General features: G+C 37.2%; 1 protein-coding gene across 4 annotated transcripts in view; it reads left to right on the plus strand.

Annotated features, from left to right (window-relative positions):
* The window catches only part of LOC129726671 (uncharacterized), a 75,772-nt gene extending 60,870 nt beyond the window's left edge, over positions 1-14,902 (plus strand). For all 4 annotated transcript variants that reach the window (XM_055683630.1, XM_055683631.1, XM_055683632.1 and 1 more), the window contains one exon: positions 11,944-14,902. In XM_055683630.1, the coding sequence (XP_055539605.1) occupies positions 11,944-13,512 (1,569 nt within the window). In that variant the 3' untranslated portion in view covers positions 13,513-14,902. The remainder of the gene's footprint in view (positions 1-11,943) is intronic.
* Positions 14,903-18,287: the final 3,385 nt, after the last annotated feature.

Genomic DNA, 18,287 nt, shown 5'->3' on the forward strand with positions numbered 1-18,287 from the left:
CAGCACAAGATATCCGTAATCTCGGCAGTGATAACTCGGTAATATTTTGTGCCGAAATTTCAGTTAGGTTGAACCGAGATTTACGAAAAAATGTGACAGCTGTCATTCTTTTTTTAACCGAGCACTCAGTGGTGCCGTTCTCGGCAAAAATTACCGAGATTCATCGAAAAAGTGAAACTTTGACCGCTCTGAGGCACGTGTCCCCAAGGTCCGATTGAGCTGAAATTTTGCAAGGAGGCTTTTTTCGAGAAGACGAAACTTTTTAGCACTACTTCTGATCGAATTCGAAAAGTCGATTTTCATTGGTAATGACCCGCATATTGATACACAAGCTAGTCTTTGTAGTTTGTTTAGCTTTGTCTGAGCTGCGGGACCATGTGTTTTTGACTACCAGACTAGCGAGACACAAGTTAGTCTTGGTATAAGTTAGTCTGGGTCTTAAGCCCTATTTTTTACACCCACAGAGCACTGCTTACCTTTTTTATTGCAATGTCGATGTGGGTGGTCCAGTTTAATTTCTGATCCTTTACTATATCTAAAAACTTGATTCCGTGGATGTATTTAAATCAGTGCCATCGAGTCGTAATTTCTGTACAGCGTATTTCCTCTCACGTATAAAGGGGGCAATTTATTGATAGACGCTCCATTCTGCACCGTTTCAGTGAGAAATTTAGATTGCAGATTGCATTCGATTTCATATAACGCAATCAAATTTATTTCTAACGAGAATTACTAAGAGTTCCATCGGTCCGGTTCTACTGTTTACCAACACCAAATGAGATGCAATTTTAGTACATTCATGTTATAAGGCTTTTATCCGCAATAATCCGTACATCAAAAAAAGCAAAGCCTTGGTGCTACATTCCGTTTCGGAACTCGACCTTTCGTTTATTTATACACAGACTTCGCAGCCAATTTTTTAGTTTACATGACAGTTGCGGGGCTAGCGCTACGATTATACTGACACTAACAGCACGAGCCGAGACTCGAGCCTACGACGACTGGCTTTTAAGGCCAGAATCGTACCTCAAAACCATCTGATAGACATCTAAAAAATGCAATGAAACACTCACAAAGCATTGTTCTTCTTACATGACTATTTATTTCATAACTATGGGATATGGTTTACAAATGGTCGGTGTTAAGTCAGACCGGACCAAGTCGCAAAATTGAAAAAAAAAAACGAGTTAACGATAGTATTGGATAAAGATTTTCTTAAGCTACATAACACAACAATCAGATTTTATTTATCTCTAAAACAGCAAAAATAACAGCATGATTTTTGTCTGCATGACCAATGAAAAGCGATTACAGTGTTCAGTTAGAATGGACCAATTGTTTATTTTCAAGGAGACTGCCTTCGGTCAGCTATTGATAAAAGCGAACGAACGGAAGAATTTTCAAGCGTTTTTCCAGATTTCTTTGTATCAGAGAACTCTTTTCACTCACCCCCCCATCGGAATCTGTAAAGTTTCACGCACTGCCGTGGTTTTGGATGTGTTTTTGGACCGTTTATTGCTGTTACTAACATGACCTAATATCATGCCTTATAGTGTGCAGACAAAGTGAACCATGTGTTAAGCAGAGAAAAGTTGAAATTATCGGAATTTACAGCTTATCGGAATGCTTCATTGCCCGTTAGTCGAAAAAGTATACTTTACCAGTAAATGAGGAAAATGTACATGGTCCACTCTGATTGAACACGTAAATGAGAAACGTTAGTCATTTGTGTGGGTGACACAACATTCCACAATTTCCAAACGTGACAGAAATTCCAGAACCAAAACACGAGGAAACCATCCAGTCCATCATCAATTCTACGGCAATTTTGGCCTAAGTTGCAGAGAAAACTGGATGATTACGAATAACTTAATTGAGTAAATTAACCATATTTTTGTTCCATTAAAACATTCCGCTCCTACCATTGATTTGTTGAAACAAACACAGTTTCAAGTTTATTCAAACTATTTTCAAAAATTGTTGATGTCGCAGAAGCTAACTATGGAGATTAAAAACTTTTTGACTGTTCGACGATCAATGGACTGAAATTATTTGTTCAATTGTTCAGTCATAATGGACCAAGTCATTAATGATTCTTCTTTGATTCAATCAGAGTGGACCAAGTACATTTATTCAGTTACAAACCTGTCCTTTTTGAGCTCACGGCACTCCTTTTTTTCAATTGTCACATTGCATGATACAGTTAGCAGGTTACTCCAACTTATAACATCAAAACTGCGCATAAATATTGAAAACTTCAAAATTCCCAGAGCAACAAACTTCAAACTCGTTTTTCTCGAAATGATCAAAATGTCACTTGGTCCGGTCTGACTTAACACCGACCAAATCAACGTGTTCAAAAACATCATTACTCTCCATTGACGTAACAATCTCGTACTTTGCGCTCCTTTTCATCCATTGGTTTTCGTCCAGTTTGCTCAACGATCTTGCTGACAGCTCTGGTCCAGATTTGATGAAAATGTTTGTCACTTTTGACATCTGCCTCACTAGGGATTAATATCTTTCAATAGCTTTTTCTACCGCAGGTACAAACTGCTTGCCAAACAAGATATTTTTTTTTTGGGAATTTAACCATTATTTTTGCCCTGAAATACTTGTCGGTATCATTTCTGGCTATTGCAGTGTAATAAGCCAATCCAAGCTTGTTTGAAGTCTTCCACGAGGTATGTTTCATCGTCCGTTACGATGCCTGAAAGTTTTATTAGGAAATCGCGTTAAAATTTTCGAGCACATGCTTGAAATTCTGCCGTCAAATTCTGCTTATAGTTACGATTGGGGACTTTCTTGACTCTGTAGGGCTTCAAACCGAAACGCTTCTTCGATTTCTGAGCGAACTACCTGCACGACCAATGTATTTGTCCCTTCTTGGTCTCTTCTCGACACTCAAATGCTCGGAAAAACATTTCAACATATCATGGAGTGTGGTTTTGGCCAAATTAGGTTTTGTTTTTTGCAAGTTTCCGTATCGAGAGATAAAGATTTTCGGTACGGTTGTATTAGATTCATTTGCCCACATCTCTTTCGTTCGTCGACTTTTTGAGCACTGTTCCCGAAAAGTCAAAATAATCAGAATAGGCGAAGGTATAGACCCTCAGCTACGTTTGAGTGAAAAAAGTCGCTCATAATTTGAATATTGCAAGAGTTATACTGATTTGAAGGTGTCCGAGTTTTTGCGGATACAAATCATATAAAACACTCTAATTTCCGAGAACTCAACAGCTAATAAGTTCAGCGAAATATTTTTCAAGTTTTCGGCAAAATTTTCGAAAACTTCAGCAAACGAAATGACCATTTTTACTGGTTCACGGTAGATAGATATTTTTGCTGAATAGTCGCCGAAATATTTTCAGCTGTTGGAAAGTTTGCCGAAATTAGGTGGGCCACTTACAAAATTGTCTCGAAATAAGCATCGCGAAGCGAAATGATAATTAGGTTAAAATTTCTCCAAAACAAAAACAACGCGAGACAAGTTTTATCATTTTAGTCCTTCAAATTGGCACTTTCCCGAAGCGTAAATTAACTCTTTCATCGAATTACTGTTCTTAGTATAACCCTTTAAATAAACGCATCGGAGGAAATGAAAGCACAAAATAAACGGAATGAACCGTTTAAGGGAATTTTTTCTTCACGCTTGAAATCGCTCAACAGCTATCCTTCAGAGAAAGCTTCGAAGCCGAAAGATTCGTGAGCGATTAGATTCGTCGCGAATGAATCAACAAGAACCCCAGATAACCAGAAATCGTTTAAAAATGGCAATACAAAATCGTATAAACATCCAGTTTCAATCGAAATTGTAAAAAGTTCATGTTATACCCAGTTCAAGTTATCTTTCATCATATATGGGTCGTACAGTCCGTGATATATAACTGCATATTGTTCCTCGTATAAATGCACACAAAAAATCAGGCTTCATCGCAGTAGAGTTGTCTACAGCGCTAAACTTAATTGCAGTGCAAAATTGTAGGATTTCTAATTTATGTGATCTACGTTGATATTCATATTCCTTGAAAACTCCTATAACAGTTGTAAGAGGATTGCATAATGAATTTTATACAATTTACTTTTTCGTGACAGTTAAAATTGCCTATTATGAAACGCGAAATCGTGAATAGTAAAGAATGATATCATGTTTATGTCAAATTTAATTTTAATTAAAATGTCCCTTTCGGCAACCTTGGTTTTCAAAATCTAGTTCCTAAATGATTTAAAGAATTGGTTCTAAATCATGAACGCAATTTTGACTAAAAGAAAAATCACCCAAAAAAATGGCACATACAGTCGAGTTTCACATAAACATGGGCAACGCCTTGAAAGATTTTTAATGTTTGTTGATTGCAATTGCTTGAATCGCCTTATAGTTAAAAAGAAGGTCAATGCAGATCGCATGTTATTATTCCTTCGTATATGATGCAATATTGAGTTACATATTGACATCAGAGTCTATAAATAGATTTGGGTCAACATTGAAGACAATAAATGACATTATATACGATTTACAGGTTCATACAATTTAACGCGTTCAACAGTACTAGATAAATTTCGTTGACACGCAGCATCGTAAAATGACTCTGAGGATAGAGAATAGGAGCAGTGATCGGAACGTTTGGGGGTTCGAGGCTGAACACAGCCTTGTAAAATATAATAAAGAAAAATGCCGCATCCAACCTCACAATACATACCAAAGAATGTACCAAGTTAATGGTACGCGTACTTCTCATTAAAAAAATATAAATGAAATTGTTGCTACTAAATTTTGTTTTTTTTTTAATTATTTTGAAAATTTAGGTTGTATAAAATGCAAAATTTATTCGCAGTACAGGTTCGTCGTAGTAAAATCGTAATACGGGTGAAACGGAATTGTATGTATGCTTGAATTATGGCAAAAGAAAATTGTACTAAGTAGCAAACAAAGTTGTTCATAGTCAGATTTTATACAAAAGGTAATTGTTATAGAATTGTAAAAAATGGAGTAAAAAGTTGTATATCTTTGACTGCACGAACCATTTTGGTATATTGCCTCCACTTTGGTACTTATAAGCTCATATAGAACGTTATGTACAACTTTATCAGATTGTACAAGGGTGCTTATATCTCAACAACAACTGAAATATACGGACCAAATTGTTGGCTGGGTTGTTTTCATATTTAACAGCGATGTATGCGTTAGTACTCTATTGTTACACAGTAATAAAGCGGTGTGCGAGCAATTCCTCAGAGGGTTAGAATATCGATTGTTGGTTTGTCTTCTTCGAAGTCTGCTTTAATATGAAGGCTCAAATATTAAATTATGATGCGAACAAATCGCAACTGATTGTATACAAACATGAAACGGAAAGTGTTATACGGTAAAGTTCTTTTTTACACGATTGTACGTACCGTGCAAAAAAAAAACCGTGTAAAAAAAACCGCGTTATTTGGAAAAGCGTCGTAAAAAAATCGCGCAAAACAAAAACCGTGTAAAAATGAAACTGTGTAAAAAACAGCTAATTATAGTCTGTTACCATTACTGTTACTTACTATAACCATTTTACGCAAAGACGAAAAATTGTGCAAATAAAAACCGTGTAAAAAAATCGCGTTGTTTGAAAAAACGACGTAAAAAAAATCGCGTTATTTGGAAAATCGTCGTAAAACAGAATAGTGTAAAATAAAACCGTGTAAAAAAAGACTTTACTGTACAGTCAGATTTTTTTACGCGGAGGATACGTTCCAAATTTGTATGAAACCGCGTGAAAAGAGACAAAACGTTCAAATTTTGACTGAACATGATAGTAGTCAGTAAAGGCCAAAATGCAATACAGTAATCACCCGATTATATCTGTACCCGATTTTATCTGCCCCCGATTTTATTACAGTTTTTAACTCGATTTTATCTTCATAAAACATTTCATTAAAAAAAATGTCAGGGTGAACTGATTTTCTATTACGCTTCAATATTTAGGATATTTTTCAGAATTCTGTGTATCATTCTGGATGCAGTTTACATGAAAAATTCAACCGATGCAAAATGTTACATTTTGCTGTTATCGTGCGAATAATTGAATAGTGATACAAATGTTCATTATAACCGTATAATATGTTCGGAGAAGTTTCAAAATATTAGAAAACGCATCTTTTGATGTAGAAAGCTGGGTGATCAATCCTCCTAAAAGTGAGATAGAATATTTACTGTTTCATTAGATAAAGATAGACGCTTGGTGTCTTAGGCAAAGTATTAGTGATCTCAAAACAAGAAACTTTACAGAAGACATCATGTTTCTATCTCTTACATATTGCAAGCAACATAAAGTTTTCTATGAGAAGGCATTAAAAATCGTTATTTACATTTTAAGATTTTTCTGGTTGCAATATGTGAGAGATATCAGCATGCTGTCTTCGGCAGAGTTTAGTGTTGTGAGAACATCTAATATTTTGCTTATGGTACTGCGCTACAAAAAAGCAAGTAATTCATTTTACCAATTCGAACAAAAACATGAACGAATAAAAAACTTAATTGTAATTTATTTGCAACTTTACATCGATTTTTTTAGGTTTTTTATTTTTTTTAGGTTTGTTCAGAAAAGTTTTAGGCAACTGAATTATCTATCTAAAAAAATGTTTTAAAAAAACAGTGATGATCGATTTTTTATAGTCACTTTTAGTTTTTGAAAATTTTTTTTCAGTACAGGATCTCAAATTGAATTTTTTTTAAATTTTTAAAAGCTCAGACAGTTTTCTCAAATTCATCCCTTGACAACTTTTCTCTATCTTTTGTCATTTTTCCGATATATCGAATTATGAAAAAACAACTGCAGCTTTTTTCATATGTTTGTACAGATAAATTTTCCAAAAAAAAAATAAAATCCCTGATTTTACGGATTTAGTTATTGATTTAGCATCTTAAATTAAAAAAAATAAAATTTTAAAAATTTCCCGATTTTATCACTTTCCCTATTCTATCACGCCAAAAATCATCAGGGTGAGATATAATCGGGTGATCACTGTATCATTAATTTTCAGTATTTACATAAACATTGTATTTTTTTTCAAAAAACTGATATGTGATTAATTTTGCTTTAAACGGAAAACGTGATTGAAATGAGGTCGATATATTGAACCGATTTTGAGCTATTAAAAAAAGCAACCAGCGTAAAAAACGTGTGAAAAATCAGACTGTACTTGTATCCGTATTCTTTTGTTACAAATCTTCAATATCCATTCGCTTCTGTGAAGGCATTGCATGCATCCCAAAATATAAACGCTTTTGCTATATTTCGATGTGATTCGAAAAACGACAAAGCGATAACCAAAAGCCCTGAATAAAACCGGATATTCTACAAATCATTTTTCATATCAAGCTGCCTTAAAAAAATATTTGGAGACGTGTCTCACGCAGAGCAGTGAATCGGAGACGATAAAAAATTAGTGTCGATACTTAACAAGTCGTGGTTATGATTGAATGCATGCAGTGTTTTTGAAAAATACTGTCTTAATCGATTGATGAAGATTTTTCCAAACTTTAAACATAACAATTAGAATATCTTTTCAGGAAAAAAAGCAGGAAAAATAGCAGCGGATAACTCACTTTCTGTTAGGGATATTTATTTTAGACCCACGTTTTGAGAGGCTCCACCTTTTTTCAAGTTATGTTTATCCTAGTTTCGTCAGATGCAAAAAAATGTTATTTTAATATGAATGTATGGAAAATGAATTTCATTTAATGTTGGCAAGCATCGTAACCGAGCCGAATGCTCTTTATAACCCGAATCTTGTTGCGGCTTGGAGGTAAAACCCAGTCAACATCAAATCGTATATAAATGAATGAAAACTATCGTGAAAATATCTCAACGAAGTCGAAATCGTATACAGTGCTAATTATCATACGCAGAAGTTAATAAGCAAAGCCTTGGTGGTGCTGCATTCCGATTCGGAACTCGACCTACTGTTTTTTATACAAAGACTTCGCAGCCAACTGTTGAGTGTACAGGACAACTGCGGGGCTACGATCCTACTGACACTAACAGTCCCTCGCGAGTCGAAACTTGAACCTACGACGACTGGCTTGTTAGGCCACCATCGTACCTCGAGACCAGGCTGGGAGGGAGGGAAGAAGTTAGTATTTAATCGTTAATAATGCCGGATTCTGACTGATTTACGATTTTTAGCTTATAATCGTAGAACAGTATGAAGTGAACACAGTATGAAGTGAATCACTTTCAGTCGGATGTAATCCAATTTATAAACTTATATCAATAAATTGCATACTCCTATTCCTTAGTACGTATAACGCCTCCAAACCAGTACGTATATGCTGTTTTTGCGCATCTAATGCGAGTTTTTGTGATGCAAATGAGTACGGATATTTCAATCGGAAAACGAATATACGTATGAAAATGTTGACTGGGAATAATTTCTTCTTGTCATGTCGAAGGGAGTTAGATAGCAGGAGTTTATTATGGTGTTGCGTGTTGTAAATTGCATCTGTGCGGCTGGAGGACGAACATTCGCTCGTGTCGGTTGAGAGCAGAAATCAAAAATGTCTCTTCTCAGCAACCTAACGCCAATTCATCAATCGATTACTGCAAGAACGTAGGAAATCCGTTGAAAACTAACCGAGTGATTAGCATTTGAAATTGGATATGAGTTCATCCCCTGTTCAGATTTTAAATTTCAATGTTACACCTCTATAGACCCTCCTTAAGGGCCAGTTCGCGAAGACCGCAACTATGTCTTGTTTCGAGGTTCTCCGATCGGACTGAAACTTCCAGGGTTTGTTTATATATATAATAGAACAATGTTTTGAATATTGTCAGATTTTTTGAAAAGAGGTCAGTGGGGTAAAAAAGCATGTCAACAATTGATGTCCAAAAATTGGTAAAAACGTAAAATTGTTATAACTTTGTGTAAACTGAATCGATTTTCATGAAAATTGGGAACAAAATGAGAGTTATTGGAAGTTGCTATCGAGAATGCATGATGAGATATTCGCATTTTTCTAAAAAAAGCAGGTGATTTTCATAGCAGTTTTTCTCTTGCCAACAGATATAGGATTGAAATCCAAATAATACATTTTCAGTGCAACTCAACAGCTTTCATTTGATAAATTTAAAAAATGCGCCGTTATAAAGATGCATGAGAAATTCCAATTTTTCCATAACATGTTTTTGACCATCATTTGGAACTCATTGTGCGAGAAGCGAAGCTCCGTTTTGTGTCGTTGTTCTTTATGCACTAATTCACTAATGCAGAGTTTGATGTTTTTGGAAAAGGTTAGTGGGGTAAACGGGCGCTTTAAAATCTTGTATCCAGAAACTGCTCAAATCTTAATTGCACTCAATGCATTTTCCGAAAATGCATTTTTTGCAATAGAAAAACCTTATGAAAATCAATATTTGAGAATTGATTGATTTATTATTACCGACCAATATTCATGATGTTCTTGTACGTTCATCAATGCTTCATCTTCACTAACTTGTATTAGCTCAAGCTTAGTTTGCGTATTTAACGAAGAAAAGCGGGCAAATATCGATTTTATTCATTCTACCGATAAATACTGTTTCGGTTTGAATTGCCTAATTCCTGTAGAAGGGTGTACTTTTGACCTCATTCCTATATGAGCATCTTCCGGTGAAACTTTTTTCCCGGTTTTCTACAGCATAACTCAGAAAAAATATAGATGATGAAATACAGAGTTTATTTGGTTTCAAACTACATTCGACTCTTTGGTAATTTAATTCTTCAAAGGACACATTTAAAAAAGCTTAACAAAAAGCATCGCGTGGCTTTGTTGACATTCATCCATTCCCTGGTTGGCACCAAAAATAACCTCTCATTCCATCGTGTAACTTCAAAAGTAAGCCGAGGGTTCATAGGCGTAGCCAGAGGGGGGCAGGGGGCGTTGCCCCCCCCAGTTGTTGACATTGGCGAAAGTACCAGGCAAATCAGCCTGCATCAATTAGCTTAGAGTATTGGAACCGAGCAATGACAATTCCTTACCTTGATTCTCTTGTAATCTTGCTAAGTGTTACTGAGAGTGAATGTGAAATGAGGCACTTGAAATGGTCCGATGTTACATTCTGGAACTGAAAATCTTCACAGGCTCGATTGACGTTGCCGCCGTAGCTGATATTATCTCCAGATTCGCATTTCACTAACTGCAGAAACATGAACTGCTTCCGGAACGTTGATGTTTGATGCCCGACGATTTTATTGAAAATCTTGAATCTGTCTTCGAACTTCACGTCCTTGGATAGCTTTGGCAGGATGTAGTTGAGATTGCGGCTGTGTGAATGGGTGTCCAGCTTCCGAAGAAGTAGACGAACCTTAGCCGCATCATTTAGCTGGCCTGCATCGTTCTCGAAGAGGTCCTGGTACCGGTTAAACCAGCGCTCGAACGTAACTCCGTTTTCTTCGCCGAAGACAAACTCGGTGATGTTCGATGAGAGGAACTCCAAAATCTGCTGATAACTGAGGCTGCTGCTGCTGGGCCGCCATCTGCCGATCTTGAATGTCTTGAATTCCCGATTGCGGCTGCTCAACTCTATCTTCTGCCATGTTCGTGGATTCTTGAGATCCTCGTCGCCAAAATGATATTTCTAAAGGTTTAAATGAGTTTAAGAGTTTTACTAAAGAACATCTTTTCATATTCAAGGTTGGACAAAGAATAATAAAATTTCCCACTCTGATGTCAAGGACAACTTTTCACTGGCTGCCTTGATGTAACAACCACTAAACACTAATTCTGGCTACGCTAATGCGAGAGATTTGAGCAATTTCTAAATATAAGATTTTGAAGCGCCTGACTAACCCCTTTTCCAAAAACCTTAAATTCTGCAAACTATTGCACTAGTGCATGAACAAACACAACCTGAAAATTATAACCCAATGAAAGAATAACGACACAAAACAGAGTTTCGCTTCTCGCACAATGGGTTCCAAATGATGGTCAAAAAATGTTGTCGAAAAATTGGATTTTCTCACGCATCTTTATAACGGCGCATTTTTTGGATATATATAAAGAAAGCTCTTGAGTTGCACTACAAAACGTATTATTTGGATTTTAATCCTAGATCTGTTTGAAAGAGAAAAACTACTGTGAAAATCACCTTCTTTTTTACAAAAATGCGAATATCTCATCATGTATTGTCGATAGCGACTCCCAGTTTACACAAAGTTATAACAATTTTACGTTTTTAGCAGTTTTTCGACATCAATTTTTGATGTGCTTTTTTACCCCACTTACCCCTTTTCAAAAAATCTGACAATATGCAAACAATGTTCTATTATATAGATAAACAAACCCCAAAAGTTTCAGTCCGATCGGAGAACCTCGATACAACCTCCCTTGTAAAAGTGGTTGCGGTTCTCGCGAACTGGCTCTTAAGGACATAGTTCTAAAATTTCCACATAACAGGAAAAAGAAATTTTATGACTCACTATTAGAAAAAGAATTTAGAGTTATAGAGAGTTAATACAAGTACTCGAAACGTGTTTGTGTTGTTTTCTGAGCCAGTTCCATAAATCGTGAACTGTGAAGCTCAACAGAGCGGAAATATATTCCAGAATAAATATTTTCAAAATAGACCTTTTCAAATATGGTGGATACTGATACTTATTTTATGATTGAAAACTAATGAAGTTAAGCAGAATTAGGCATCTATCGTTGGTGCACAATTCGATTTGGGCTTTGATTTAAAGTGAAAGTCAAATATCAAGGGATCGGAGAAGATAAATTTGCTTGCAACAAATGTATTATTGCTCGAAATTCGCACTCATTACAATTTGAAATCATGCGGGATTAGTGGTAAAACCTTCGGTAGTTTATTTTGTTCTATGTTATGAGCACCTACGATTAGTCATTATAATTTTAACTTTCACTCACCTTCACGGCATCTGGAACAGATTCCACCTTCTAACTTGGCTCCACCAATTTTATTCTTCCAGAGACACTGCCGTTTAAAGCATAACGGCAACGTGCTAATCGAGATGGTCACCGCCGCAAAACCGTCGCAAAACGTAACTGATACACGCAATTTGAAGAAAGTGCGAAAGCCATTTCAATCATTCGACTCAGTTTCACAGGATATCCCCGTACAGCCGGTCACGCTGCACCCGATAGCGATCGTCCCCGAGGTCAGTCTCATCGTCCAGGAGGTGCCCATCGTGCAGCCAGCAGTGCAACCATCCACACTCCCACCACCTCTCATATTCTCCCCGGGTCACCGTAATAGCGGCAGTCCGTTTGTCAGCAACTCCGTTACCGTCACACCTGCTTCCACACCACCCACCTCAGCTCAGTCCGTCCACATGACATTCATCAACCTGACAGAGGAATCTTCGATGGAACCACCAGCGCAACTGCAACTGACGCCGTTAACACTGCTTGACAGCACCCCGTCCAGCGATGCCACCGAGGAACACGATGAGCCTCCTCCGCGCACCAAACGCTACCAGTGTGAGGCCTGCCCGTACGTAACCAACAGTAAAACCCAGTTTGCCTATCACAAATCCTTCCACCGGCCTCGTGGCGATCCGTACAAATGCGACATCTGCTCGTACAACGTCACCAAAAAGCACCTGTTAATTCAACACCAGAAAACACACAATGAGAAAAGTCATTCGACGCCGAAGCCTACTGCAACCGGTAGTGGTAACGGTGAACTGTCACTTCTACTAGGCAACGAAACAAAATCCAGCGGTCTAACCGCTGCCGACATACTAGATCTGACGAAGAAAATGACAGCCGAAGTTAGCATCACACCGGCCACCAGCGACAACAATGGGAAAAGACATTCCGACACGAGCAAAAAGATGATCGTTTTCTTCTGTCAGAACTGTCCCGCTCGTTACCTGGACGAAAGCGAAATCGTGATACACCAGAATAGACACACGCAGAGGGAAAAATACCAGTGCGATCTATGTTCGTTTTCGACCTGTGACGAGTCCAGCACAGCCACCCACAGAAATGTGCACTCGAGCAACTACGACAGAACAACCGCCGAACTGCGAAGTTTGCATTCCGAAAGTGACCGTCACGCACAGCCCAATCTAATCCAGGTGGGCGATCCAGAACCGCTGTGGGTAGTTGAGAATGACTATAACGCTTTATTGATGGCACCTTCCGCGGAACCCGATCCGGATCCGATACCTGAACCGAATACGGCGCGTCCCCGAAGATCGAACCGCACACGGCAGGGGGGCGCACTAGAAGCGCCAATCACGGAATTGACCAAACAACCGAAGGTGTACAGCTGTGAGCACTGCGACTACACCGACAGCTCCGAGTGTTCCTTCAAGGATCATGTGCGGATACATTTTTCCGCCATTCTCTTCCCAAAGGCGGAAAAGCGTGCCAAACTGTGCGAGCCCGGAGAATCCTTCAAGCTGATCGCCACATCCGTCAGCAAACCGGAGGAACGCTTCGAGCTGAACTACGACACGGACGGTTCAGTGCAGAGTGACGACGCGAGCAACAGTTGCAACAGCACCGATAGGATAATCATTGAAATCTAAGCCGACAAACGATGCAATAATCGATAGTTAGTAGAATCAATGTCCCGCCTTTTTTTGCATTCTTACAACATACACCGACACCCACAAACATCTACACATAACATAGCGACCAGTGCACGTAACGACACCTGAGTTAAGTATAAAAATAATGTAGCTCTTAGTTTACCTGTAACAAGCAAAGAAAGAGAGAGAGAGAAAGTGAAGGTTCTTCGTAGTTTGCCATTCAACCAAAATCGGAACAATGAGAAAATCTCAGCCAAGTACAAATTGAACATTGATTGCCCTTGAAAAAACTGTAGCTATTTAAGCAAAATACAAACAAACAAAGAAACTAGCACACCAGCGGTTCGTTAGCTTCCCAACGATTTTTTTTCTTAATTTCTAAGTAACACGAACCCATGTAAGAGCATAAGCTAGCACCTGTTAAGTGACCGAACAAATCTAGACAGTGGGGAGGGGAAGGGGTCTGTAGTCTTTACCCGGTCATCATTATCATCATCAACATCAGCTGTAGCATTATAAATGTATTTCTTTATCGTTTGCCGCACAAAAGTATGCTTCGCATCACTGGCGTAGCGTGGGGAGTATCGCCCCCAAAAAAAAAAAGATTAGAGTAGATTTACTTATCTTTCAAATCGGGTAAATAAAATCCGCGCTATTGCAAAAAAATCCCGTTTGAAAATACGTATCAAAAAAAAAAACCCGCGTAAGAAAGAGTGTGTATAATCCCAACCATTTTTTAAAAAATGGGTAGATTAAGTGCAATTGAAAACGAACGAAAATGATTTCACTGCAACCTGGTGGGGGTGACACCCAGGGCAGAAGGGGTGACACCCAAATTTCCCGCCCCGGGTGTCACCCGGTCACGCTACGCCACTGCTTCGCATCCGAGATGCATGTGCCTACTAGATGTTTTCTGTTTCAGTTTTTGTTTCGTTTTGTTTCACAGCCACCGTTATCAAGGTGATGATTAGTATTATCCACGTGTAAGAGCAACGCTCTTTCTAGAGAAAAAGAAAGGCAACAAGTAACAAGAATGGGCCGGGGGAAAACCCAAAATCACGACAAATTCCATTTTTATTACCAGTAACCGTTAGGACCACTCAAAATCGGAGCCAAAGTGTAGAAGCAAAATTATTTTTGTGTAAGTTGAATTAGGAAAACAAACAAAAAAACCAGCAAGTGGTAGAATAGAAGTTTTTTGTGTCATGTTGTGAAGAATTGGAAACAGGAAAAAATCCAAATTTGTAGCCTAGGTCGTCACATTCGTCAGACACAGGATTGATCGTCATATGTAATATTTATGTATATATTTAATGTAGATGTATAATTTGTTGTTGAATTTGATTTTATAGGAACATGGCGTTTAATAAAGAATATGGTTATTTATAAAAAAGTTAACTCTCATTACCTATATTACGGTTATCTGATTCGAACAAAAAACAAGTGCTCCTTGCCTTTTTGCTTGTATCCAAGTGGTTGCTGCATAAAATAAACAACCTTCGTTCGAGCTTACCGTATGTAAAAGTGACAGTATCTTTCGAAAAGCAACATGAAAAAAAAAGTAAATATTATCACAAACTTCCTCAAGTTGCCGAGCACTTTGAACATAATTATTATCGGTGCTCTTGATTATACACCATGAACTCAGGTGCCAGTATCATTTGAACTCCACAGGTAAGATATCTGAACTTATTTTGTTCCTATTGAAAAAACGTAGAACACACAAAGGAACGAGAATAGAGTTACTATTCCGATTTGCGTTCAATGATTGATTCGTTCGGTTAACTTCTGCGTAAGCTCTAAATTTTTTCAACAATATTAAGCAATATAAAAAGTTTTAAAATGGTAAAAATCTTAAACAAATCGAAACAACACCAGAACGTAAAACAAATAGAAAGATATCCTGAACATACAAAAACAACAAATCTAAAATGCTCAGAACTTTAAATATCGCAACTTGGATAAACCAGTTACACCTAAAGGGAAAAAAGCCAAAACAACCATCGAAATGGGCGAAAAAAAAAATCAAATCGCTTGCGTCGAAATTATGGCTCTTGATGGAGCAAGCTTCAGGTTCTTTGAACAAAAGCGCTTTCGAAGATTGACGAAAGCAATACAGGGAGCTCTTAACTTTCCAAATAATCGTTCGAACTTTGTTTTTTGGCTAAAGCTGCAACAATGGTACGAGCTAAAATTGGCGAAGACCTACACAGCCGCCTGTTCAGCATTACGATTAATGCCGTAGATTAATGAAGTAGATTTGGTAGGAGCATATTAGGAACTACGGTCCAATATGTATAGAACGGGAAAATTCAGCAGTTCCGACGACGAATTGACCAACAGTCGTCAACATATTAGACGAATTATTATTAGTATTGGTGGCATATAATGTTGAAACCTATCAAGTGTATTCATGGTCAAGCGACAATGCAGCAAACATGTTGAACACAGCTGACTTGTTAACCGGTCAACAACCGGTCAACAATCGAAATTGATACACTGACTACAATACAAACGAATGGCCATGCCATTACTCCGAACTTCTTGAGGAGTCCGGTGAGTTCAATTGTATTTTTATTCAGCAATATATATGGCGGAAATACTCGATTTCAATGTCTTTTTTGATAAAATTACCATTGGCACCATACAAGCCCGTGACCATAATGCACCACAACAAAGGCCAAAGGCTCCAAAGCAGAAAGCTAACATGCCACAAGCAGCAATCAGCATGCGAAGCGAGAAGTTCTTGAAGTCTTAGAAGTAAAGCGTGCGAGCGCTTCTTAGTGCCTTCTGCCCTAATTTTATTTTGATCGTTTAAGGTAAAAGTTGATGAAAGTTAGTGAAATAAATTGAAACATTCATAGTATTATAAATCCCAAAAGTGTGAGGGCTAGGGAAACAACCGTTTTTTGTATTATTTACAAGTCAGTTAATCATAAAAGCTAATATAAAATTATTGAATAATTGCATATTGGACAGAGCAGGAAGGAAAGTATTATCAAAGAGATCCTAAATATCGAAAAGAGACCAAGTTCCGATCAATTTTCGTGCTTCATACTCTCGCTGTTTCTACACTCGACTGTGAAACAAGGTAGGGTATCAACAGCAGCGAATGATTCTATCATTATGGAACCGGATCTTCGGAAAGTGGACCAGGCATTCACAGTTGACAAGAAACTTTGAGAATTTGGCAAACAATTTAACGAAGCAATAAAGCCAATGTCAATTTCACAAAACAATGCAAAAATCTCAAATAGCTCCGTAGTTAACGGAGAGCCCATCAGCTCCGTAAAACATTAATTTGTATTGTGCCGTGTCAAATAAATGTGTGAACAAAAAAAAAAAATAAACAAATATGCAAAAGCTCTTCTAAAAGCCATTACTCTTAGAAAATATTATCTTTTCTAGCCATAATCATGATAAGTAGAACATGGCGTAATGGTTTGATCAAAAAACTGGCGCGCGATGAGGTAACTTTTTTGCGCTGGAGGTCTCTAAGTGACAGCTTTTCGTTTATTTTTTGAATAACAACAGGCCAACAGGGGTTTTTGGTTTCTCTTCACGTGGATAGTATATTTGCGGCAATAGTGCTATTTTTCTGAGTGCTAGAATGTGAAACGTTAGAACATTGCTAACTGTTAATCGTGATATATATACTTTTTATCGTAAAGAAGGCCGAAAGTATTTTGACGTGGGACTACGTCTTTGTTTACTATACACGGATGCATTCTGTAAAATTGGAAATGAAACTGGCAAATGATGCGCCAGATTTCAAACGTTAATAACAGCATAACCACATGACGGATAACAATAACCAATATGAGCTTGATTGAACAAAAAAAAAAAAATAAAATAACCAATATGTTGTTGGGAAGATAAAATGTATAACAATTTTGTAATATGCTAGTTATCACTCTAATTTCAATGCTAAGCGGTAAAATTGATAAAAAGTTTCAATAACAAATTTACGCGAATAATGAACCAATTACATGCGAGCATTCCTAGCACAGACGACGTGAATGGACACCATCTGTTCCCTGTGATATTCTCTGTATCAATATCGGAATAAAAATTGACAGAGTCTCCTCGTCCCAATAGGTCAATTTATGTTTGCTTGAAGCAAATTGCTTCCATGAACGTAGACTAATTTGATGTCTCGAAGGGTTTTCGAAAAGTTTGAAACAATCCCCTTTTTTTGAACAATTTCTAAACCTGCTTTCAGAACCTTATATGATTACCATCAAATTACTCAACAAGAGTTGTAAATTTTTGTAACGGATATTTATTTAATTTTATCTTCGATATTCAATTAATAATCGTGACCGGATGGTATCGAAAGAGTAAATTCCTAAATATATACATTTATTAAAGGAAAAGAGCCTGCGAATGCTTGTGATTTTTTGTTTATTCACTAAAATTTATTCAGAATCTCTTTTTACATTTCAAAATTGTTAGATCATATATTATTATTTTAAGCTTAACCATAATAAACGTATATTAGCTGTCTTCGTAATACAGCGAATGTAGTTGTAGGCAAATGAAAAAAATTGTCAAGCAAAAAAAAATGTTATTGTGGATTGCTACGAGTTTTTCGTGGAACTTGTTAATAAGGCCGTTACAAATTTTATTTTCATTTTCATTTCATCTTGAATATTGGAAGGGAAAGAAAAAAAAAAGCTCAAACCGTTTTGTTCATTTTATTGGTTTTCCGACAGCATAAATACTTTATTTAGCAACAAACAAGTCCAGTGACAGCGAGAGTGTCGTCAAAA

Source organism: Wyeomyia smithii, chromosome 3 (genome assembly GCF_029784165.1).
Source record: "Wyeomyia smithii strain HCP4-BCI-WySm-NY-G18 chromosome 3, ASM2978416v1, whole genome shotgun sequence".
NCBI lineage: Eukaryota > Metazoa > Arthropoda > Insecta > Diptera > Culicidae > Wyeomyia > Wyeomyia smithii.